This window comes from Castor canadensis, chromosome 10, assembly GCF_047511655.1.
Source record: "Castor canadensis chromosome 10, mCasCan1.hap1v2, whole genome shotgun sequence".
NCBI classification, from domain to species: domain Eukaryota; kingdom Metazoa; phylum Chordata; class Mammalia; order Rodentia; family Castoridae; genus Castor; species Castor canadensis.
The window spans coordinates 144,283,211-144,307,142 of NC_133395.1; the positions used below are offsets into that span (position 1 = coordinate 144,283,211).

The 23,932-nt window shown below is 54.1% G+C and overlaps 1 protein-coding gene across 5 annotated transcripts in view; it reads left to right on the forward strand.

Annotated features, from left to right (window-relative positions):
* The window catches only part of Grip2 (glutamate receptor interacting protein 2), an 83,946-nt gene that overhangs the window by 39,902 nt on the left and 20,112 nt on the right, over positions 1-23,932 (forward strand). For 4 of the 5 annotated variants that reach the window (XM_074044489.1, XM_074044487.1, XM_074044490.1 and 1 more), the window contains exons 2-10: positions 17,757-17,834; positions 18,078-18,213; positions 19,086-19,231; positions 19,813-19,899; positions 20,385-20,460; positions 21,417-21,562; positions 22,461-22,608; positions 22,711-22,880; positions 23,772-23,897. In XM_074044489.1, coding sequence (XP_073900590.1) covers positions 17,757-17,834; positions 18,078-18,213; positions 19,086-19,231; positions 19,813-19,899; positions 20,385-20,460; positions 21,417-21,562; positions 22,461-22,608; positions 22,711-22,880; positions 23,772-23,897 — 1,113 coding nt within the window. Of the gene's footprint in view, positions 1-7,080; positions 7,202-17,756; positions 17,835-18,077; positions 18,214-19,085; positions 19,232-19,812; positions 19,900-20,384; positions 20,461-21,416; positions 21,563-22,460; positions 22,609-22,710; positions 22,881-23,771; positions 23,898-23,932 lie in introns of those variants that run through there. The other variant, XM_020175683.2, reaches the window with a different exon arrangement.

Here is a 23,932-nt window from a genome sequence, read left to right on the forward strand (position 1 = left end):
TAGCCCCCAAGGGCAGAATGGGTGAGGGTTGGCTGGGGTCAGCTGAGGCCCCCTCCCTGCTCCCCAGGAACTCTGTATTCATTTGAGTTAGTTTCCTAGGACTTTTAACTGACCTTACCTTCTTTCCCTCCATACTCTTCCATAGCTCACAGGTACTCTTAGGAGAGAGTTCTAAATTCTATTAACATGCTATTGGAGGAACTTGGTTTTTTTTTTTTTTTTTTTAACCCCTGCCTCCAAAGGGTGAACTAAATCCCTCAATTCAAAACATACATGGTACTTACTGGGCCAACTTAGCACCTGTTCTGGCGTTATCTTACCTTTTTTTTTTTTCTCCTGCCCTATCCCCATTCTGTTACTCCTCTGTTGGTGAAATAGATCTTACACATAGGTGTGTCTTTGAAGCATATGTAGTGGTGTGTGTGTGTGTGTGTGTGTGTGTGTGTGTGTGTGTGTATGTGAGAGAGAGAGAGAGAGAGAGAGAGCAAGAGGGAGATCCTAAGGAACTTAAGAGTTGTATGCCAGCTGGGCACTGTGGCTCACACCCGTAATCCTAGCTACTGAGGAGGCAAGGATCAGGAGGATCATGGTTCAAAACCAGCCCAGGAAAATAGTTTATAAGACCCTATCTCGGGAAAAAAAAAAATCACAAAAAAGGGCTGGTGAGCAGCTCAAGCAGTAAGAGCACCTGCCTAGCAAGCTCAAGGCTCTGAGTTCAAACCCCATTGCTGCCAAGAAAAAAAAAAAGTTATATGCCAGGAAATGGAACAAAGACCAGATAAGTAATTCAAAATATTTTAGGGATTGCTTATGCCAAACACAACTCAGAAGACCCTGCTAGAATCCTCATGCAATATTAGTAATTAATCCTAGCATAAAGTTTGTCTCCATGAGGGGGTCTGGCCAGGTTTGCAGCTTCAACTCTGCAGTGTCAGGTCCCTAAAGGATGCTCAGAGCCTTGCCCTTCTGGCTCCTGTGTGAGTGGATTGGATGGAGGAGACACCTGAGGCCAGGTTCTGGGAGGGGCTTGGAGCTTCCACACCCTCTCTAGGCTCCACCCTCCACCTGTCCATGTGCTCTGCTACCTGGAAGCTCCTGTGCATGGGTTTGTAACTTACACAGAGGCTATTCAGGAGTAGCTGGCCTTCTCACTCCCTTCCTCTCTATTCCTTTCTTTAACTTGACACTGAGTGTTCTAACATTCATTCACAAGGCTGTGCTTCTAACTGCTGTGTCACACTCTATGCAGCCACCCGTGTCACCTTGTCCCCTCCCTTGGGATGGGAGCTCAGTCACCTTTATCAACAACCCCGAGAGTTCCTGTCCCTTAGGGAGCTGTGGGAGGAGGAGTTTCTTTCACACCTGCCTGGGTGAGGGAGCTGGGACACAGGGTAGACAGGTCATTTCTCTAAACACCACCAGGTGCCTCTAGTGTGGCTGTCTCAGTTTACCCTCCCTCCTCCCCTTTTCTTCCCCTCTCTCTTTCCATCTCCCCAAATCATGATATTTCTAACATTTGCCACTTGGAATAGAGTCAAGTGGAAGCCCTATGAGCAGGACCGCTCTTTGTACATGAACTTGGAGCCATTTGCCTTCCCAGCTCTGCCTGGCTTATTCACAGTTAGTGTCCATTTTCCTTTTGCTTCCTGCTTTGCATCCTAGCTCCACGAATTGTGGCTTGTCTTCCCCTACTCTCATGCACATGCTGGCCTAATCAACCAAAGGGGAAACTAAACACAGAGCCGCCAAGGTGCCTGGCCCCTTCCTCCCTCTGGCCCCCCATCCCTGTGCCATTCTGTCCCTGTGGCCTCCTCTGTGGCAGCATGGACCCCAAAAAGGAGCCCTGGACTGGTAATACCTTGACTTTCCTGAGCAAGGGAGGCACCTGGCCTCTCTGAATATATGGGTCCCTCTACCCAACAGTACTGACTTCTGTGTGCTCTCACTCATGGGCTGTTGAGAGCACTTCCATGTGCTCTGGGTGGGGTTTTTTTATGGCTGGCATCAGGCAGGCCTGGGCTCCAATCCTGACTCTTACCTTAACAGTCTACGTGACGATGAGCAAGTGGCTTCACCTTTTGGGGTATGGTTCCTCATTTCTGCAAGGCGGCTGCTGTGAGAGTAAAGTAAGATGCTGAGGGTGGGCTATCTGCTTCTCTGCCACTTCTGCTGCTTCTCTTCGTTACCAGCTCCACCCGCTCTACTAATGATTTTTTTAAAAATGAAAGATAGGTAAGGAAAGACCACTAGAGAGAAGGCTTTTATTGAGCCAGCTCGGGCAGGACAGATGGGAGTCTCCAGGCTGACTCAGAAAGTGAGCCAAGCAGCCTGCTTATATAGCCAGAAAGGGGGTGTGGCAAGGGTGTTGGCACCAATCACAGTAGTCCTTCGTGCAATTGAAGGATCTTGTTTGCACCAATCATAGGCCTTCTGCTGGGCCAGCAGGAGAAGTGCTATCCATTCTGGTCTGGGTGAAAATGGCTGTTAGAATTCACCAAGGCTTGTGATGGCAAAAACAAACAAACAAACAAACAAAAAACCTGACACAAGCTGTTTGAAACCGTCATGGCTGGGATAGCACCTTCTGGAACTAGAGTTGAGCTTTAGCAGCAAGGAGATGTGGTTGCCCTGTAGCTTCCTCAAGGCCTCCGTGGAGTGTTCAAAGCAGCGGGGCTGCCATTAGGACAGGATGACCAGCTGCTGGGCTGACAGTCCTCTGCTCAGGGCAGCGGGGCACCAGGGAAGTCTAAAGGTGTCAGTTAGGGAGCAAATCACCCTGGCCCCCAGCATCTTAGCTTATTTACAGGAAAAATAAACACTGAAAGGGAGCTTATGATAAAGGCCTGTCATTAACGTTAACAGTATTAACAGTGCTCTAGCTGTGCTTAGCTCCTGCCGCAGTGCCCAGGGAGAGCTGGGTCCCTCTGAGCTTTCTCACAGCTTGGGAGAGAGACCCTGAGCCAGTGAGTCTCCATGTGTGCTGCCCTCAGGCCTGGGAACTGGTGGGTCTGTAGGTGGCATGACCTCCTGAAGTTCTACCCACAGGGATGGGGAAGATGTAGGTAAAGACAAAGCCCCTAAGAGGGGGTCAACCTAGTGGCTGGGAATCAGACTGAGCCTTGGGTAGCCCATCTGTGAAATGGGAAAAACAATGCCCTCCCCACTTTGTTTAACCACAAAATTCAAGGTCTGAGGAGGAACAGGTGGGAAGGAGCCATTGTCCTGGTCTGGCCCCTAGGGCCCGGGTGGTGATAGAAGGAGGAAGACATGACTGACAGCCCATAGCAAGAAAGGGTTTATCTTGCTTGTCCTCAAATTGCCATCTCTGCCTTCCTCCCCACCAGACTTCATTTCCGGCTGCCACTCAGGGGCCCTGCTGGTCTGACACGTTTCACTGGTATTATGGCAAACTCAGCCCTGTCGCCTGAGAGGAAAGATGAAAACCTGGGTCTGGGACCCAAGTCTGTGTTGGTGAGACCTCTAACAAGGCCTCTCTGGCTTCCCATTGTGCAGTAAGGGGTGGCCAGGGTGGCCAGGGATGTTAGGAGTCCCACGGCATGAGGACAGCACAGTGTATCAGAGAGCATGCCAACTGCAGGGCCTGCGAGTCCCATTAGGAGGCACTGGGAGGTCCCACAGGCCCGGCCCTATATGGGCTGGGAACAGGCTGGAGCAAGACCAGCCCAGTCTACAGGCCCCTTCCAAGGCCTCCACTCTCACCGCTCACAGGTGGGAGACAGATGTGGATCCTGGGGCCACACAGCTGTGCGTGCCAAAGCTAGGATTCCATCCTGGGTGCTCTGCCACATTGAATAGTGCGTCTGGACTTTGTCACAGTGTTGACATGCAGTTCTTGGTAGGGGATGCATTCACACAGGGCGACCTGGTCCATTTTCTGCTGCTGTCACAGAATGCCTGAGCTTGAGAAGTGTGTGCAGAAGGAGGGTGGTCTGGGCTCACAGTTTTGGGGGCTGGGAAGTCCAAGGTTGGGTGACTGCCTCTGGTGAGGGCCTTGAGCTACATCAACTCGTGGTAGAAAGTCAAAGGGTGAGCAGGCGCGTGCAAACACAGAGGACACAGGAGCAGCTTGCTTTGCAACAACCTCCGTCTCGAGGTAACAGTGCAGTTCCCAGAGAGCAGGAACTCACGCAGGGGAGGTTTTCTGCCCAGGACCCAAACACCTCCCAGCCAAGGAAGCTGAGGTCCAGAGAGGCTGATCACACGGCCATCAGTCATCTCACAAAGCCTAGGGGTGCAGAGGTGTCATGGCTTCTGGTGACCTTGGGGTGGGACGGGGAAGGGGGGGGCTGCCTGTTATCTCCCCCAGGCTGCCCAGCCTCCCTCATGTGCCAAACACAGTATTCGAACATGGAACAGCCAGATGCTGTCCCATGGGAGCTGCCAGAGGCCCAGGTGTCCAGCCACCAAACCCTGCTGCAATCTGTCTCCCTGTCCTCTGCCTCCCTTAGGCTGGTAGCATTGGACCAGAGGGGTGTCTGGAGCAGGGAGCGGCAGCAGGGTTGCCTGTTCTTGATTCCCAGAAGGGGCCCACACTGCTCATTCTGAGCCAGAAATCTTCCTCCCCTTTCCCCTCAGCAGCTTTCCAGGGTGTCTGAGGTCCTTGTAAAGACTCTTCACCTCACCCTCCCTTGCTCTACAACCACCCATAGCTCCCGATTGCCTGCAGCCAGACTCCTTAATACAGCGCTTCTCAAACTTCCATCTGGGACTCTGTTCATACCAGATTTTGATCTGGCAGACCTGGGTGGGGTCCGGAGTCTACACTTCTAACAAGCTCTTAATGACACCGCTTATCATGGCCCTCAGAGCACACTTGGAGGAGTGGGACCTCCATAGACTGTCCCTTCCCTAGCCTGGCTCCACCTGCAGATTTTTCCTGTCTGCTTCTGCATGGGACTTTGTCCATGGATGCACACCTCCATTGACTTTCCACACATCCCTCCCTGCCCTTCAAAGGTCCCTCCCTGGCGGACTCCCCAGATGGCAAGTTGCTTCTCACCTGCACTCTCAGACCCCTTTGTGAACCCCTAAAACCCTGAGAGGCTCACAGCAATGCTAGAACAGCAATGCTGGCTCCAGGCTTCTGCTTCCACCCATACCAGCTGGGTGACCTTGGGCAAGTTGCTTAATCTCTCTGGGCCAAATTATTTCTTTAAGCCCTGCCTTGTTCCGAAACAGATCAACAGTTGCTTCTGAGTGTACACTTGGATAAAATCAAATAAAGAAATGCTGGCTGGATGACGGGGGCAGAGGGTGGAGGGAAGACCCTGTTTTCTTAGCTGTCTCATCCCTGGTGTCTGACACAGCAGGCACTCAGAGAAATGCTGTGAGAGCTTTCCTGTGATCCACAGTGTGACCTTTCCAGGGGCTTCTCATTCACAAAAGTAAATTCCAAAGGAGCGTCGAGAGAGAAAGAAATGGGGCAAAGCTTCCCACCGCCAAACGCACCTGTCTGGAGAGCAAATGTTTTCTTAAGAGAAAGGGCAGATGGGTTCCAGAGGCCTGTGCGCCATGCCCTCTGCCCCCTAGAGGGGCCACAGATGGGGAAAGAGGCAGTCTCTCTTTCTGCCTAGCAAATGGAGCTGGGCCTTTGATTGGACCTCTGTGCCAGGCAAAGGTCAGTCTTCATTGCCAGCCCCTCTTACCAGGGCCACATTGAGCCTGTCCCCTGCTCCCTACTCCATCCCATTATCCTGCAAATTCCCCCAGGATTCCCGTCCTTTCCCTCTGGCCCCCACTGCCCCTCCTGTGGATGAGCCATTGACATCTCTCTTGGGTCTTTGGTTTCACTGCTGGTTGAGGGAGCTGTGGCTGGTGCCTGGACCTGGCCTCCAGGACACAAATGAAGTCACCCAAAGAGGAAGGCAAAGTGGGCAGCAGGAAAGAGACTTGGGCCTGTAGACAGGTTTAGAGCCTGGATAGTTCTGAAGGTGCCACCAGAACTGGTTGAATAGGAGCCCATGTGGGGTGGCCCAGGGATGACGGCTGAGGGGCTCTCATTGTTCTGAAGAGAATCTGGAAGAAGCTCCCAGGCCCTGGCCACCGGACACCCTCTCCTGTGGCATGAAGGACGCACACATATTTGAACACTGCTTGTCCCCTGTAGCAGGGACCTTGTCTGACTGGTTCTCTGCTACATTTGGCTGGGTGCACTGTGCAGTTGCACAGGTTGTTGGCACCGTCGTTCAGTGCCTAAGGTCACTGTCACACTGCCCTTCTCCCCAGCACCTGGACACCTGGGCAGTGTCTGACCCTGTTTGGTGGGGTGGGGATGGGAACTGTGGGGTGTGGTTGGCACCCTCTGTCTTGGACAAGTGGATCCTGAGTGTCCATTAAGACTGCCTGGTCAGACCTGAGCCACTGTGGGGGATTCCTAGTGTGTGCAGGGCAGAGGCCCAGCTGGGGCGGGGAGAGGACAGCATGCCAGCTGTGGGGCAGAGCCTGTGACCAGCTGCCCCTGCCCATCAAGCCCAGAGGCAAGTCTTCACAAATAGCTGGGCGGACACTCCGTGCAGCAGGCTGTGGGGCTTATGTCCCCAAGCTCCATCTCTGGAGAGAAAATGAGGCAGGTGGGGGTGGCTGGAGCATCATTATCAGGGCCCTGGGGCTGTGAGCACCGGGATCGGAAACAGCTTTGCAGAGGTGCCCAGCAGGATTCACAATGTCAGATAGGCTCCTTATCTAGCTTGATCCCTGGGCTTCTGGGCGACTTCTGGTGGGATCTGTGACTTTTTAAAGAATAAACTTTGGAAAGTACTGTTCCTCTTTGCCATATGGAGAAACTGAGGCCTGGAGAGGGTAATCATTCTCCTGAGTCAGGGCAAATTAGGAGCAGAACTGGACCCAGGGGCTGTGTGTCTAGAAGCCCTGGGGAGGGTCAGGCATGCCATCCTCAAAGAGCCCCTGTCTAGCTTCAGACTATGGGGCTAAGCGCCTTGGACCCCACCCTGGAGCCAGCCAGTTGATGACAGCCGTGTCCCCTTTAAGCAGAGAGCCGTTGGCTGCAGTGTATGGACTCAGTGGACTCGCCCAGCCAGTGGGAGGGAGCTTCCTCCTGGCTCCTCCCCGGGGAGTGAGCTAGGCAGGGACCAGTGTGGCTCCGGCTTGGAGTTGGTGAACAGCAGGGGAGACAGCAGAACCATGCTGTGTGGGCTCAGCCGGGACAGCCCTGGAGAGGAGGGTATGTAACAGGATGGGGTTACAGCAGAACAGCCTCTGCTGCCCAGGGAGGGGATGGGGACAGTAAAATCCAGGGTTGTCACTGCCCAGACATGGGGCTTGGGGAGCAGGGGTAGGAAGAGGGCATGGGACCATGGCCAGGTGAACATTGGGAGGACTATCTACCATGCTGCAGGGCTCTTCCACATGTTGAGGGGAGCAGCTGGCTGTCTGGAGGTTCCAGGCAGCACTCAGCTCCCAGGGGCTTAGGGAGCCAGGGAGCCTGTCCCTTTCGCCAGCACGAGCCAAGCTTTGCCCAGGTGTCACGGATGCATGGCTATCTACTAGAAGCAACTCCCCCAATTGCAGAGGTGGGAGCCCAATACCGGGTCACCATCAGGGTGATGTAGTGCAGAAGGATGGACCTGGAGGTTCCCGGAATTTAGCAGGGACATGGAGCACAGCTGCCACATTCCTGGGTGGCCAAGGCTGAGACCTTGGGGAGGGACTATGGGGTAGACATGGATGTTCTCTCTATCCGTTGTCTCAGCTAGCTGGACCAGCCTGACCTCCCTCCAGCAGGGGATTTGTCAGGTCATCCTACACCTGTTGTCCCGGGGTTGCCACCCCAGCCTCACAGGCCTCCATCCTTCTCCACACTCCTGACATACTGTGACACATCCTTGAGGACAGAGACTGTGTCCCATGGACAGAGGTAGAAACCGAGGCTCAGGGAGGGCGATGGCCGAGCTGGGACTGTCCCTCGTGGTTTACAGTAGAGCCCCTGACCTGCCTCCAAGGGCTCAGTGAACTTTGCCTCTCACTCCAGTCCCCCAGCAAGGGGCAGAAGTGGTCACCCCAGTTCAGCCTTAGTCCCCAGATAACATTCACAATAATGGAAGCAGCGGTCACAAGAACCCTTCTGGGCCAGGCTCTGTTCTAAGCCCTTGCTGTACATTTAATCCTCACAACAACACCGTACTTTGGGTACCATTATTCTCCCCATTTTACACTTGGGGAACCTGAGGCACTGCAATGTCAAGTGGGCTTGTCTGAGGTTTCACAGCCAGAAGTGGCAAGGCTGGGACTGCTCCCATGTCCCTTCCTGGTCACATCAACCCTTTCAGCCCAAAGTCCAGGTGAGGGGTCTTCTTCTGCCTGTCTGTCACAGCCAAAGGATGGTGGAATAATGGAGACCTCACCTGGAAGTCTTTTCCATCCTTCTGGGCTTGTCACCTCCATCTCGGCCAAGGCCCACCTGCCTGGGCCTTTGCCCCAGCCTCCTGGCTTCTACCAAGGGCTCATAGTAGGGAGACTGCAAAATTCAAGCCTGATCACAGCTCTGAGCCTGGCACTCAGAGCTCTCGCAGATCTCCCTGGCATTTTCTCTCTTTGATCACTTGCTTGATCTTCACCATCACCACTGCATCTAGTCTCCCCGCCAGGTCACAGGACCTCATGATCACGTCTGCTTCAGTTGACATCAGACCCAAGACTCTTTTTTAAAGCACAAGAGTCTTTTTTCGAGCACAGCAGGATCTAGGGGCTCAATTAACATTAGGAAGCTGGGTCTCTTCATCTCTAGCTCTGCCTTTCTTAAGCTAAGCTTCATTTCCAGGCAGACACTCACTTCCTTGACTTTCAAACTCAAAATCAAGCAACATCCCCAAGGACAGAGCCTGTTTCTAAAAGTTGCAGCAAATATCTCAAGACTGCTCTCATTGGATCACATGCCCACTGCTAACCAATCACTGGGCCTCTGATTGGCCAAGACTAGTCATGTGACCTCCCCTGGAGTTGGGGAGGGCAGCCGCTGGTGGCGGTTCCACACACCTCCACACCACACATGGGAGGATAGGGTCCTGAGAGGCTGGTGCTCCTCTGTGACAGCAGGGACTGGGGCTCAGGGGACAGGTGGCCCAGGACTCTTTCTGCACTGGATGAACTTTGCCTGGGTGGATCTTTTCTCAGGACCACACTTTGGGCACGTCCAGTCTCTGTCGGGAGCTCACTCACCTGCCACTAACCTCAGAGTGCTTGAGGGAGGGGATGGTGACCTGCCTCTGGTTGGTTGGGGCATAGTAGACTGCACACAGGTTTTGGCAGGAAGCCCCGCCCCGATATGGTTCTCCTGCCTCAGGGATTGGAGGCCTCCTCTGACTCCCCAGCCACAAAGGTGTCTTTGTCACCAGAGCTCAGAGACTGCTAGGCCTGAGCCAGCACTTTCCACCTAGCAGGGGCCCTGGAAGGCTCGGGCAGAAAGTGTGTGCACCCTGTCCTGCCCCTTCCTCCCCTGGAGGCTTCGCCAGAGGCATCTCTTGGCCCTGGGATCCCTCAGGCAGGGCTGTGGCTCTGGGGGAACCTCAGAGGCCACTTGCTCGGCAGTCAACAGCTGGCACCCATAGTCACAGAGGCATGGGTTTGCATCCGGACTCTGCCCTTCCTATTTTCTGGCCTTGAGCAACTCATTCTGCCTCTTTGATTCTCATTCTGGTCATCTGTAATGGGAACTGAATTCAAAAAAGACTTGTTGGGCGCTTACTGTATGTCAGGCAACACTGGGGGCTCACGCAGTGGTGAACAGATGGACAAAAGCCCGACTCCATCCGCCCCCAGCTGACATCCCAGTGAGCCCAGGCAAATAGGAAATAAGACGAGTATGTGACTAAAACAAAAAAAAAAAGGCCTCTGGATGGTGTTGCATGCTATGAGGAAGCAGAAAGCAGGGAAGAAAGGCAGTGGGAGGGGCTGGAGGTGTGGGGGTGTCCATGCAAGCCATGAGCTGCACCCCCTGAGGAGGTGACATTCCCTGCAGGAGGTGAGGGAGGGAATTTGTGGTCGGAAAGAGTCTTCCAGGCAGAGAGAAAAACCAGTGCAAAGGCCCTGTGGGAGGCCCTTATGTTCAGAGAGAAAGTAAGGAGGCCAAGGAGCAGGAGTGGAATGGGGGAGAGGAGAGCACTAGGAGGTGAGACCAGACATAGGCTTTTTCTGTCAATGGGGCACACTGAGTCTTCTCTCTGCTTCAGGCAGCCACCCTTGAGAAATCAAATGGTTCTGTTGGCAACCCAGTTTTGAGGTCACATTCCTTGACATTACCAGTTTTAGAGAGAAGTGGGAGGGTGCAAACCCAGAACACAGCTGGTTTAGCCTGTACCCCTCTCACGTGGTGTGGGGCTGTCATTACCCCCTGGAGAGGGACAGGGATGTTGGCAGGAGTGTGGCTCCAATCCCAGCCCCTCCACCCGCCCCCCCCCAGGCTTAGCTACCATGACAGGAAGAGAGAGGGGTGCCTGCTCACAGTGGGCTCAGAGGGAGGACCATGGAGCTGGTCCCCTCCCCAGCGATGCTCATGGTTCCTGGTAGCACTTACCCTGCCCAGCCTGAGGTTCCTAAGCCCTCACATGGGCCTCTAGCAGTGCTGGCACCCAAACCCCTTGCCTGGGGCTCTTTACCTCCATGTTTGCAGGGAGAGAGCAGAGCTGAGGTTAAGGGTTAGCTCATGGGAGTCAGAGAGACCAGGTTCCAGGATGCCCTGCAGCACACCCTCTGAGTGGCTTCTCTGGGCCTCAATCTTTCTATCTGTGACCTCCCTCCTTGGTTCTCAGGAGAGTTAAATGAGTGGCCCCCATAAAGTGCTTATGGTGAGCCAGCCCCGGGAAGGGCCCAACACAGGCTACTGTAACGTTTTTCTGTTCTTTATCTCTGGCAGTGACACAGAGTGATGGAACTTTTGTTTTCTTTGCTGGCACAGGGGTTTGAACTCAAGACCTCACACTTGCTAGGCAGGTGCTCTACCACTTGAGCCACACCACCAGCCCGTGTTGAGGCTTTCTGACTTTAACTTAGCATGGACACACTTCCCATTTCCTTTAGAAACGTGTCGTGCTACCTGTGCTGGTCTCCCCGTGTTTCTCTGGCCCCTGAAGGCTGGCTTCCTGGGAGGCCTGTGGAGACTGAAGCCAGCTCCCAGCTTCCAGGGTTTCTCCCTCTGGTTCTATTCTACTTCAGCCCAACAGGGACAGAAAATGTTGTTCTGGGATAAATTGCCACAGGGGCAGGCTACTGCTGCCCCCAGGCCTGTCCTGAAGAAGGGGGCCCAGGGGGCCAGACTCCTCAGGAAACCACATGGTCTGGGCTTGACTGCTGGCTCTGCTGCCGCCTAGCTCCTAGGAGCTGTGTGTCCCTGGGCACTTCTCTTAATCTCTCTGTGCCTCGGTTTCTGTATCTATAATATGGGGTGATAAGGCACCCACCATTGAGGAATGTCATGAAGACAAATGGTGATCATTCTAAAGTTCTCAGGACAAGCCTTGGCTCAAATCTTTTTTTTTTTTTCTTTTTTTATGGGATGGGGTTTGAACTCAGTGCTTTGCACTTACAAAGCAAGCACTCCACCACTTGAACCACACCTCCAGTCCATTTTGGAGATGAGTTCTCGAGAACTATTTCCCCTGGGATGGGCCTCGAACCCCGATCTTCCCCATCTCAGCCTCGCAAATTGCTAGAATTACAGGCTTGAGACCTGGGCGCCTGGCACAGGTTCAAGTCTTGACCTTGCCCCTTACCGTGGGACATTACTTAACCTCACTGTGCCTTAGACACAAAGTTCATCCTTCCCTTTCCTGGGGACCAGCAATGCCTTCCACAGTGGATGGAGGTTGGACGGTCACGTGGTGGCCTAGGAATTGTCAGTGGCTCCCATGCATCACCGGGAAAGCAGGAGCAGGGAGTGGGGGCCACCATTCAGACATTGAGGTGCCCCCTTCTCACGGCACAGGTGTCCTGCCTAGTGTGTCCAAATTGGACTGTGGACCCGCTTACATGCCGAGTGCCCTTCCTCAAGGTCACAGAAGCTGGCCTTAGTCCCACCCAGCCCCTTAGGCCTCTTTCCTGGCATCCGGCTTAGGCGGGACCCTGGCAAGGGGCTGACTTCCTTTTCCTTTTGTCAAAGCTCAGTAGCTCCCTGGGGCTGCAGAGAGGGGGTGATCATGAAGACAAATTAACAAGGATTTCAAGAAAAACAAAATTAAAAGGAAGCCCACCACCCTTCCAAGTCCTGGCCAGCCATGAGATCCCAGGTGTCCAGGCCTGTTCTCTGGGTGGCATTTCCTCCCCATGTTCCCCTACTTGCCTGTCCCCATGGGCAGGGACTGGCTGGCATCACAGCGGAAGTGAATTTCCCTTTGAAGCGAGTTCTTATAGCACGGATTGACTGAAGGCAAAGCTCGTAATTGCCCATTGCTGGAAGGAGGAGACAGAAAAAAAAATGTAGATAAAAATATCTCTGTTTTTTATGCACGTTTCCAGCTGAAAATTGGTGGGAAAGATGTTTTTGAAAAGCCTTCATCGCTAAGCATGTAATTACCAGACCCAGAACAAAAATGAGAGAGTGGGAGACAGAGCATGTTTGCTGAGGTAGTAGGCTGGGGTCTGAGCCCCATGGGTTTTCTAAAAATAAAGTAAGCCCCTCAACTTCTCAAGTGCTGGCCAGCTGCCCTCAGTGAAGGGAGAGATACCCCCGTTTTACAGATGGACAAAGAGAGACTCAAGTCACACAGCCAGTTAGTAATTCTGACTCTGCTTTGATTCTCTGTTTGAATGCTGCCTCAGTTTCCCCTACCCAAGGGGGAGAGTGAGGCACAGTGAGGTCCAGTGTCACCTTTGAAAAAGCATCAGCAAACATAGCATTCCTTCCAGGGAACTCTGAATGTGGTAGGTCACTGTGGCTGTGCAGACGCCTCTTACCCAATAACTCACCCACTGGGTGTAGCCTCTTGACCTCCAAGAGGGTCCTCATGGCCTCACCCTGCTATGCACGGGCTTCTCTAGAGAAGTCTCTCACATAGCCGCTTACTGTCGCTCTCTCTGTCTGCACACAGTGCTATGAATCTTGGTGTGCAACACAGAGTTGTCCCCTTTCCCCCCAAAGACTGGAGAAGAGGTGGCTCACAGCCTGAGCCCAAAGCCAGCAAAATTTGTAGAAGGGAGAGAGTTGGGGCCACTAGGGTAGAGATGGCAGACCTACACACCTCAGCTGTCCCAAGGGTGCCAATTCAGCCCTGAAACATGATCTGAATATTGGAATGAGGAAAGGGCAGAGTGGGAGCTTCCGAGACAGACTAGGAGGACCCAATGGAGACACCCCAGGAGAAGGGGCCTCTCTTCAGCCACTGATTCGTCCAGCCTTTGCTTCAGCACCCAGCATTTAGGGATCCCATTGGTCCTCACTCTCAGTTGCTGAGTTCTTTATTTTTTATTTTTGGGGCGCAGAACTCCACCTTCAGCCCCTGTTTTTCTATGCTTCATTCTGAGGGAATCTGCTCTCACTTTGGCAATTTGGGCCTCAACTTCCTTCTCTTTCCTTGAAGAATCATCCTCTGAGCGCCCCCATCCTGCACCCCTTTCCTGTGGGCACATGATCCCTGGAGCAAGCCAGCCTATCTCTGGTTTTCCCAGGACAGCTCAGGAGAAGGTTTTTCCAGTGGCAGAATCTAATCTGCAACATTTTAATTTCGGAATTGCCCTCATGAAACACCAGAGACGTTCGCTGTCACACAGTTGATAGACTCCAGTCTTCTTAATTTTATTAGCTCAGAAACATCTTGTTGAATCTAAATGAAGGGCGCATTAGGAAACTCTAATGGGACGCACTATACTTAATGGTGTGTTGCCCGAATTGGTGGCGGCTGATGGGAACGGGGGTCTGAGGAAGGAGGTTGAGCAGAGCTGCTGGGGACACAACCCCAGAGGCCTGAGCAATGTTTCCTGGCTTAACTGCTATTTGATTTGTTACTTAACAGCTTCTGGCAACAAAGGGAGCCTGGTTATTTTGTGTGCTGGAATGATTTCTCAGTGGATTGAAGGAAGGTGATGAAGGTTTCCATAGATCCAGGTTGAACTGCAACCCTGGTCCAGGCTGAGGCCCATCCCTGGTCCATGCTGAACCTGGCTCAAGACTATAGAGCAGTTGTTCTAAAAGGGAGGGAGGGGTGACATTGCTTCCCCTAGGGATCATTTGGCAATGTCTGGAATCAACTTGACTGTTACAGGTGACAGCCTCTGGTGATTAGAAGTGTGGGTGCTGTTGAAGTTCCTAGGGTGAAGAGAAATAATCCTACTCAGCCATGGTGAGGAATTATGCAGCAAAGACGTCATTAGCACTGAGAAATTTGCTGTAGATTGAGTCCAATTTCTGATGATGACTGAGCTCCAGCATGAGTGGGAGGGGTGTGCACAGGGTGTGCATGGATGATCAGGTCACAGGAGAACCCAAAGCAGGCAGTGTGCAGCGTTTTGCTGCAGGGAGGGTGGGCTGTGGCATTGCTTCAGAGCAGGTGACCTGAATACCTGTCAGGCACAGACTGCTTGGAAATGAACAGGTGAGCTTACAGGAAAGTATGAATAACCTCAGGCCTCAAAATGATGAGGGTGAGCCTGGAAATGGGGTCAAAAATGTTGCCACTCAGCAGACTCTTCTGCTACCACACTAACACTCAGCAGGGTCTTCTGTTCTCCTCAGATAGAAATGGTGAGAAGGTGAGAACCTCTTCCAGCTCTGGCAGTCCTGGCCCTCGAGGGCCCAAGGCCTAGGGGCTGCACTGAAGGCCCAGACGCCCACAGCTCCAGGCCTGAGGCTAGGGGCCTTCTGCTCCAGGCTTTGGCCGCAGAGACCATGGCTCTGGCCACTCGGCTTGGACACTCACTGCTCTGCTTTAACCCCAGTTGCCCCAGGACTTGGCAGTTACTATAATCCTCTGCTCCCAACAGCAGTGAGTGGCAGCAGCAGGCAGCACCTGCTTGTGTCACAGCTCCTGAGCAGGCCTTCAGTGTTGGGACCCTCAGCTCCTACAGCAGCTAGTGTTACAGCCCTCCAGCCTGGAGTGCCTGAGGCCTTGGAACTTCCTGGAACTCTTCCAGCAACCATAGCCTGCAGTTTCTTGTCTCGGGCTCTTCAGTCTTTCTTCAGACTGGTCCTCTCTCACCTTTTTTCTACTTCTGCTGTCCCACATTGTCTCTTGCTATTGTCACTGTGAAAGTGCTCCTACTGACCACTACAACTCCTCTTTGTGTTACTAGCTCAGCCCCCTCTATTTATAATAAAAATGCAAAGTAAACAAAGATAGGACCGCTGGAGAGAAGCCTTTTCTTGGGCCTAGTGTTGTAACACGCAAAGCAGCACAGGAGGGTGTCTCTCAGCTGACCAGAAAAGTGAGCTGGGCAGCCTGCTTATATGGCCAGAGAAGGGGTGTAGCAAGGTGTTGGCACCAATCACAGTATAGCTATTCATGCAAATGAAGGATTGTGTTTGCACCAATCGTAACATAGCCCTTCATGCAAATGAAAGTCTGTGTTTGCACCAATCACAGGTCTCCCTCTGTGCCACCAGGGGAAGTGCTCCCGCTCTGGTTTGGGTGAAAATAGCTGCATGGTCATCTAGAGGTCACAGAGGCTTGTTTTGCTTAGAGTGCTGCTTTGCAGGGCAGGCTGTCTGGAGGGGTCACAACTTGAGCTTGTCTTCAGCCGTGGTTGTAGTGGAGTGTTCTCAGAGTGTCCAAAACAGCCATGCCAACTGGCTCTTGAAAATCTTAATCATTCACAGAAAGCATTAAAATGCTGTTATAATGAACGTTCCACACAGAACTAACAATTCTAATAGCATTTACTGGTATTTAGCAATGTTTGGCAGTGTTTGGCTCCTGCCTGTTCTATGAGTCCATGGATGTGCCTTTCTTGAAAAGACACAATTATGGAGACTAAACAGACCTGTGCCTTTTGGGAGCCCAGGGGATGAGGTGGTGGGGGGGAGAATATAAAGAGGCAATGAGGGAGAATTTGCAGAGGTGATGGAACTGTTCCAGAGCTTGATTGTGGGGGTGGGTTGAGGACATTTTGCAAAGAGTACATTTTAGTGTCTGTCAGTTTTTAAAAGCAGAAGAGAATATAAGTGAGGCTAGCATACTAACACACACATACAGATTGCTAAACCCAATATCCGAAGTACCGAGTTTATTAGGTCCTAGGTGGGGCCCAAGAATTTACATTTCTAGCACATTCCCTGTGCTGGTGCTGCTGGTCTGGGGCCACAGTTTGAGAACCTCTGTGTGATGCTATCCTATAGTTGTCCCTTGGTACCAAGGGGGACTGGTTCCGGGACTTCCCCTCCCCCTACAGAGTAACAAAATCCTCTGATGCCCAAGTCCCATTTAGAAAGCAATAAATTATTTGCATATGGTCTACTTGCATGCTCCCATGTACAGTCAGCAGTCTACCTGCAGGCTCCAGTTCTGTGGGTTCGACCAACCACAGCTCGAAAATATTAGGGGGAAAATTGCCTCTGTACTGACATGCACAGATTTTTTCTTGTCATTATGTCCTGAACAATATAGTCTAACAACTGTTTCCATAGCAGTGACACAGTGTTAGGGACCGTAAGCCATCCAGAGGTGAGTTAAAGCACATGGAGAATTGCGCAGGTTCTTTGTAGGTGGAACACCACTTTTCATAAAGCAGCCGAGCATCTGCAGGTTTCAGTGTCAGGGGTCCTGGGACCCGTCCCCTGCCGACACTGAGGAACAACAGTATTTTGAGTCATCTCTACATTTGTTAAAATTACCCAATGCTATGCTCGGGAATGACAAGAAAAAAGTTTGTTCATGTCCAGTACAAATGCAATTTCTTTTTCACGAATATTTTTTTTCCATGGTTGAATCTGCAGATGTGGAACCCACGGGTATGGAGGGCTGACCATCTTATGTTTGAAATGCATGGACCATTACCTTATAACTTAAAAAACAGAAAGATTTCAATGCAGATTAGACATGTTTAGAGAAAGAAGGGGGAAATGTGAGAGAGGCAGGCAACAGGTCCCAGAGGACAGAGGGCCCAGTCCCAAGGCCATCTGTTAAGAAACCATATTTGCAGGAACAGTGGGGGAGCATTGTCTTCTTCCAGGAAGGCCGAGGGAGACCGACTTGCCCAAACTTACTCAGGCCTCCCAGAAGGGCTGATGATGGGGCTCATAGACTGTAAAGTGCAGGCCTGCGTGGGGTCCTCTGTGGACAGAGTTTGCTCAGTGTCATCCCTGTCTCACTGGGGCCTTGCACCTGCATGCGAGCATCCCCAGCCCCTGCAGATGACAAAGCAGCCCCTGGGGTGGGGTAGTGGACTTGGGTTCCAAGCCACATCGTCCAGCTTCCCAAGCTGTGGACCCTGGACACAAGCTCTCTCTCTGAGCCTCGGTTTCCTCATCCGTGCTGTGAAAGGGTACTGCCAATGGTAACAGTGGTGATGATGGTGGCGATGGTGATGACCCCACAGGGTGTCAGGTGTTCTCCCATGGAATAGCTATGAAGCCCAGGCACATGGCGGGCACTGAGCCTAACGTTATTCAGAGAGGGTGAGGACCACGCCTTCCTTAGGGGATGAAGGGCACGAGGATTCCTCTCGGCTGTGGCCAGTGGCAGGAAGGACCATCTCACACCGCAGCCACCAAGTGGGAGATTCCTAAGCAGGGAGGCTGCCGGGGATGGGAACGGACGTGGTGCTCATCCAGTCTTTTCTCTGGCTTTCTCCCACAGACGATGGGCCTTACGCTAAGGCAGGCAGGGACGTGGGAGGGGACGTGGCCCTGGCCTGTCGCCGACAGAGCATCCCAGGTAAGGAGCTTCCTCTCCTTCCCTCGAGGTGCAGCGGGCCATGTGGGTCACACAGCATGGGCCCTGCCACTCATCACCCCGTGATCTCAGAGCAGTCACTTGGCCTTTCTGGTCCTCCTCTGGGAAGTAGGTGATGACCCAGCAGCCAGTGGCTGAGTGCCCGGCTGCCCTGTGTTAGCCTCCCTTGCCTTAGTGCCAGGTCCGGGCACCCCGGCCACCTGCTCACCCTCTATCTGCCGGCAGAGGAGTTCCGGGGGGTAACCGTGGTGGAGCTGATCAAGAGAGAGGGCAGCACGCTGGGCCTGACCATCTCCGGAGGCACCGACAAGGATGGCAAGCCTAGGGTCTCCAACCTGAGGCCCGGGGGACTGGCAGCCAGGTGAGAAGAAGGCTTGGGGGGCCCTTGGGAGGCCACAGAGGGAGGGACTTGGGCCTCTAAGGCAGTTAGGTAGATAGTTTGAGGTCCCCCTGAGAACTTGGTGTCCACAGCAGGCAGGCCTCCAGCAGTGACTGTCATTCTAGGCCCCATCTTCCTCCCTCTTAGGCTAGGGGTCAATGCAGCTACAGCATCCCACTGTCTCCAGGTGATGTGTCCTTCCAGACCTCTGCCTGTGGTGTTCCCTCTGCCCGTGAGGCTGCTCCCTACAGCACGCTCCCTATTCATCCCTCAACACGCGCAGCACAGAGGTCGCAGCCCCAGGGAGGCCCTCCTGGGCTGCAAAGGCAGCACTGCGCTGTGCCCAGACAGCCCTGTGGGCAATCTGTGCACGCGCTGCCCTGCGCTATCCCTGCCTTTCACCTCTGTGGCTCCTTTAGGCCCTGAAAGTTGTTGTCAGCATCTCTGGCACTGCCTCTCTGGGCCTAAGTCACTGATGAGTGTCCAGTTGAATGGGGGATTTTCGGTGAAGAATTGGGAAGAGTGCAGGACATGATGGCCTGGCTGTTTCTTGGGCTTGTCCCATGCTGGTCACTAGAGCTGCCAGTAGGAGATGACACGTCAACACAAGGAAATGCTGGCAGACCAGCATAGGGGACAAGCTGGAAAAGGCTTGGGTGTCCAACAGTCCAGGTTAGAACTGGCCCTTATCCTACTACCTGGCTGTGTGACCATGAACAAAACGAATGACCTCTCTGAGCCTCTGCTTCCCCATTGGTAAAATGAGGATCCAGAAATCATCCAGGAGGGTGGTGTGAAGGCCAATGCCCATGGGCTTACACCGGTCACCACGCACGCTCTGCTTCTTGCTTCAGGAGTGACCTGCTCAATGTGGGCGACTATATTCGGTCAGTGAATGGGATCCACCTGACTAGGCTCCGCCATGACGAGGTCATCACCCTGCTCAAGAATGTGGGCGAACGTGTGGTGCTGGAGGTGGAGTATGAGCTGCCCCCGCCCGGTGGGTGCCCTTGGACCAGGAACTTTCTCCACTGCCTCAGTCATGGGCGGACACAGCCACCTCCCTGATGGGGCCTGGGTGGTGGGGGACCATGCTGGATAGGGTGGGCGGTGCCTGGACACGGGCTTCCAGGCCTCACCTGGGGCGGGGTGCAGTAGTCTGTCACCAGGAGGTGGTGGGACCCCGCTAATAGCCCCCGTCACTGCACATTTAGATGGAGGGGAAGGACTGGGGCACGTTGGCTGGATAAATGGCCTCAGGCCGCACTTGTCCTGCCCTGAGGCCAGAAGCTTGGAGTCTCTCCAAGTTCTGAATTTTCAAAGCTGGCCGAACAGCTTAAAATCTGAGTGTCTATCTGGAACACAAGACTGGCCTCTGCCCTGTCCTCTCTGAGTGGCTGACTAGCTGGGCGTTAGGGACGAGGTGCCCTCTGAGCCTCATATCCTGCCTGGAAAATGGAGAGCGATTCACCCTCCCTGTGGCCGGTCACCCAGCACTGCTGGAATGAGCTCTGGGGACATCTGCTGACTTGGAGATGTGACAGAGGGACTCAAAGGAGACCTCCATCCATCTCTCTGCAGCCCCTGAGAACAACCCAAGGATCATCTCGAAGACAGTGGATGTCGCTCTCTATAAGGAAGGCAACAGCTTTGGCTTTGTCCTCAGAGGTCAGCGTTAAGGGACAAGAAAGAGGCCACGGCTGTTGGCACGTGCGCTCTGTATGCTTGGTTGAATTTAATAGATATCTTGCTTCTGACTTTGAAGAACCCAAGTTTAGTGTTAAATGGGGAAAATGTGTGAAGCAATGAAGTGTGCATGGTTGAAGGGAGCGAGGCAAAAAAAATGGCTCTAGAAAACAAGGTGAAAGCCGAGGTTGAGGTTGAGAACAGAGTTTGGAGCTAGAGAGCAGCCAGGGAAAAAAGGGAAAAAAGATGAGCTCATAGGAAGGGAAGTAAGCCATTTAAGAGAAAGAGAATTTAGGTCACGTTTCCTATCCCTCTTCCCGTCTCTGGGGGAGCAGGGAGGGCAGGGTTTAGAGTTGGTGTCTCAGAAGAATGGACGAGGTCCTCAAACAGGTTTTACCGAGGAGGTTGTGTCAGGGAATCAGGCAGAGTGGGCAGGTAATTCCTGCATGTTGTTGAATTCTGTCCAGGTGGTGCCCATGAAGACGTGTACAAATCCCGCCCACTGGTCCTAACTTACGTGCGACCTGGTGGCCCAGCAGACAGGTGAGCCTGAGCCAGAAGAAATCCACAACATTGCACTGTGGGGACGTCCCCAGGCTCCTGTGACTTCATGCAGTTCCCCAGATGGGCAGACGGAGGCCAGAGGGGGGAAGCCCCCTGCCCCAAGCCACTCAGGGACCTCATTGGTGGAGTCAGGATGAGACCCCCACACGAGAAAGACCCCCAACACTGTCCTCTCCAGCATCCTTCTGGCTTCGGGTGGGGATCGAGACAGTCTTGGTGCCATTTTTCTGGGGCTCAGCGACTGGCCCTCCCTGGGCCAGTCTGTGACAACCTCCTGTGTCCCAGCTGTGCCTCAGTGCAGCCCAGGAGGGCCAGGACAGAACGTGGGGAAGGAATGTGTCCTGGTCCCGCCCCTGACCCTTGACCTCCTGGTGGGAGATTCCTGGCCATTTTAAGAGACTTTTGGCCAGGACTTGTCACAGATCTAAATCTGTCCTTGGAATAGGGCCCTGGAGTCGCTATTCATAGAAGCTCCCAGAATAGCTTTGGCACCTGTTGCCCAGTGTTCCAGGGTGGGGATTGGACCCACATGGAGAAGAACATGCTGGGGCCCCTCCCTAGGGCCCTGCCCAGTGCTTTCCCAAGCCTGTCTCCCAGGCACTGCCTGTCATCAGGCCAGAGTGACTGCTGGAAAGTAGAGTGGAGACAGTGGGAGGGGACCCTTCTGATGCTGTGTGGCCCCAGAAGGACTGACACCCTCTCTGGGCTCTGCTACTCTTCTCTGTCCCTGAAAGCAGGGTGAGTAGCCTTGAAGGACACCTCAGCTCAGCTCAAGCTAGGGCTGGGCCAAGCTAGGGCTGATCTATGGGGTGATGGGTGTCTGAGCTGGTCCAACACCCCTTACCTGCCGTGTCAGCTGCAAAGCTGCCTCACACCACTCACGCCTGTCTCTGTGGTCCTTGCTCCCTCTGAGCCTGCACTTCCTGTCTCTGCAGAGAGGGCTCTTTAAAGGTGGGTGACAGGCTGCTCAGTGTGGATGGGATCCCCCTGCACGGGGCCAGCCATGCCACCGCCCTGGCCACGCTACAGCAGTGCAGCCAAGAGGCCCTTTTCCAAGTGGAGTATGATGTCACTACCCCTGGTACGTCGGGGCCTGAGAGGGAGGGTTGGGGCAGGCAGGGGCAGTGCAAAGGCTGTGTTACCTCGGACCAGTCACTTACCCTCTCTGAGTCACTCTATAAACGTTATGTGCCAGTGAAGGAAGGTACAGATGGTCTCACAGAGCTGACATTTGAGGGGGAGAGTCAGCAGAATAGGTAATGCTGCATGTGTGTGGCGATGTGTGTGGCGATGATTGCTGCAGAGAGGAAGCGAGTCAGGAATGGCTGGGGGAGGCCCTCTAACCAGGGCGGTGAGACAGGTAGTACATACCTGAGAAAGAGCGTTCCAGGCAGAGTGAATGGAACATGCAAAGGTCCTGAGGCAGGAGCCTGACTGGCGTGTGATGGTGAGGAGGCTGATGTGGCAGCAGCAGATGGAGGAGAGGGAGGAGGCAAGGACGGAGTGGGGTGAAAGGTGGGGTTGGGGACTGTTCGAGGTGACTACAGCAGTCTAAGAGAAAGTCCGTGGTGCTGGACCAGTCTGGTTACAGAGGAGGGGACAGAGGTGTGGTATTCCAAGAATACCGTGAAGGCCAAGTGTGACTTCGTGGCAGCTCCGCGTGGGTGCACAGGCAGAAGAGCCTAGGCTTTCATTTCAAGCCCCTGGCTGGTTCACAGAAGTGCTCTGTATTCTGAGCCAAAGACCAACCATAGCCAGTGTTATAGTTCTGTGCTGGTATACACACAGCAGGCACTCAATAAATGCAATGAATTAGCATTGCCCAGCAAAGCCCTGGGGTCTGCCCCCTCACACCAGGACTCCCTGTGCTGCTTAGAGGCCACCTTGGTTTTCCTGCCCGTGAAGTGGGTACAGTCACCCCTTTCAGGCAGCAGGGGTGAACCGTGACAGCAGAGTGAGGCTTTTCTCTGTTGTGCTAGACACAGTGGCAAACGCTTCAGGTCCCTTGGTGGTGGAAATAGCCAAGACGCCGGGATCTGCCCTGGGGCTCTCGCTTACCACCGGCTCCCACCGGAACAAGCCAGTTATCACCATTGACCGTATCAAGCCAGCCAGCGTGGTGGACAGGTGAGGCGCTGGGTGCTGACACCACAGGTATGCAAGGGGAGAGGTGGCCCAGGGCTCTGGCCTGCTGGAGCAGCACCGCCCTTCACTCCCCTACCTGGACAGGAGCGGCGCCCTGCACGCTGGGGACCATATCCTGTCCATCGACGGCACCAGCACGGAGCACTGCTCACTGCTCGAGGCCACCGAGCTCCTAGCCAGCGTATCGGAGAAAGTGAGGCTGGAGATCTTGCCCGTGCCCCAAAGTCGGCGGCCCCTGAGGCCCCCAGAGGCAGGTGGGCCCCCAGCAGGTCTCAGGGCCCAAACCCCAGGGCCAGTGGGGAGGGGCACAAGGAGGAGGGCCCCAAGACCCAAGCCTTGAGTGGGCTGGAGGGACTGTGTGAGGCCAGTGTGACTACTGTCCCTCTCCACAGAGAAACATAGGCCACTGAGGCTGGGAGAGGTGGCGGCTAAAAGCCCCATAGCTGAGGCTTTAAGCTCAAAAGAACTAAGTGACTTTTCCAGGTTCCAGAGCTGGTCAGCAATGGAACAGGATTCAGCCCTGGCAACTGGCTCCAGAGCTAGCCAAATGGGCTGGGCAGTGCCCAGCAAGGCAGGGTCCATGGCAGAATCCATTGAGTCCTCCCCTGTCTTTCCCAAGACAGGCCAGGGCAAGCTTCCTGGAACCTGCTGGGAGGATGAGGGGGTACAGGGCCCCCGAGGCTCAGGAGTCCTGGGAAACAGATGCCCAGGACAGATCAAGCAGGGTGCGGAGTTTGGTGGGGCAAACTCCGATCCAAGGCTGCCCTGCTGGATGGCAAAGGTGGCCAGGCCCTCCTGCCCTACCATGTGTTCAGCCACCTGTTAAGGCTGTGATGCTATCCCGGGGCCCCAAGGGGCTGCATGGGCACTGTCCACCAGCTGTGCCCCCACCCATCTTTTCTGTGGGCAGCACTCACAGCTGGGAACCTCTTGCTCAGAGATGGGGCCTGGGTTGAATCCTGCTCCCCCAACTGCCCTGCCTGTCCCTGTACGGGGAGCCTGGGTCCAGCACCTCACCTATGTTCAGTGCCTCCCCAGTTTAGGAAGTGTCAGGGTCTTTGGCTATTTTCTCCTTCTACTATGGGACATGGGGAGCCCCTCTGGCCCCCACAGCACCCCTCTCCTCTTACCCTCCATGGCCACAGTACGAGTGCAGAGGAGCGAGCAGTCACACCGCTGGGACCCCTGCGTGCCCTCCTGCCACAGCCCAAGGCCCGGTCACTGCAGGACACCCCCCTGGACTGCCCCGGTGGGCCAGGACCAGAGCCGATGTAATGTACCGGCCCCAAACTGCACCAGCCCCACT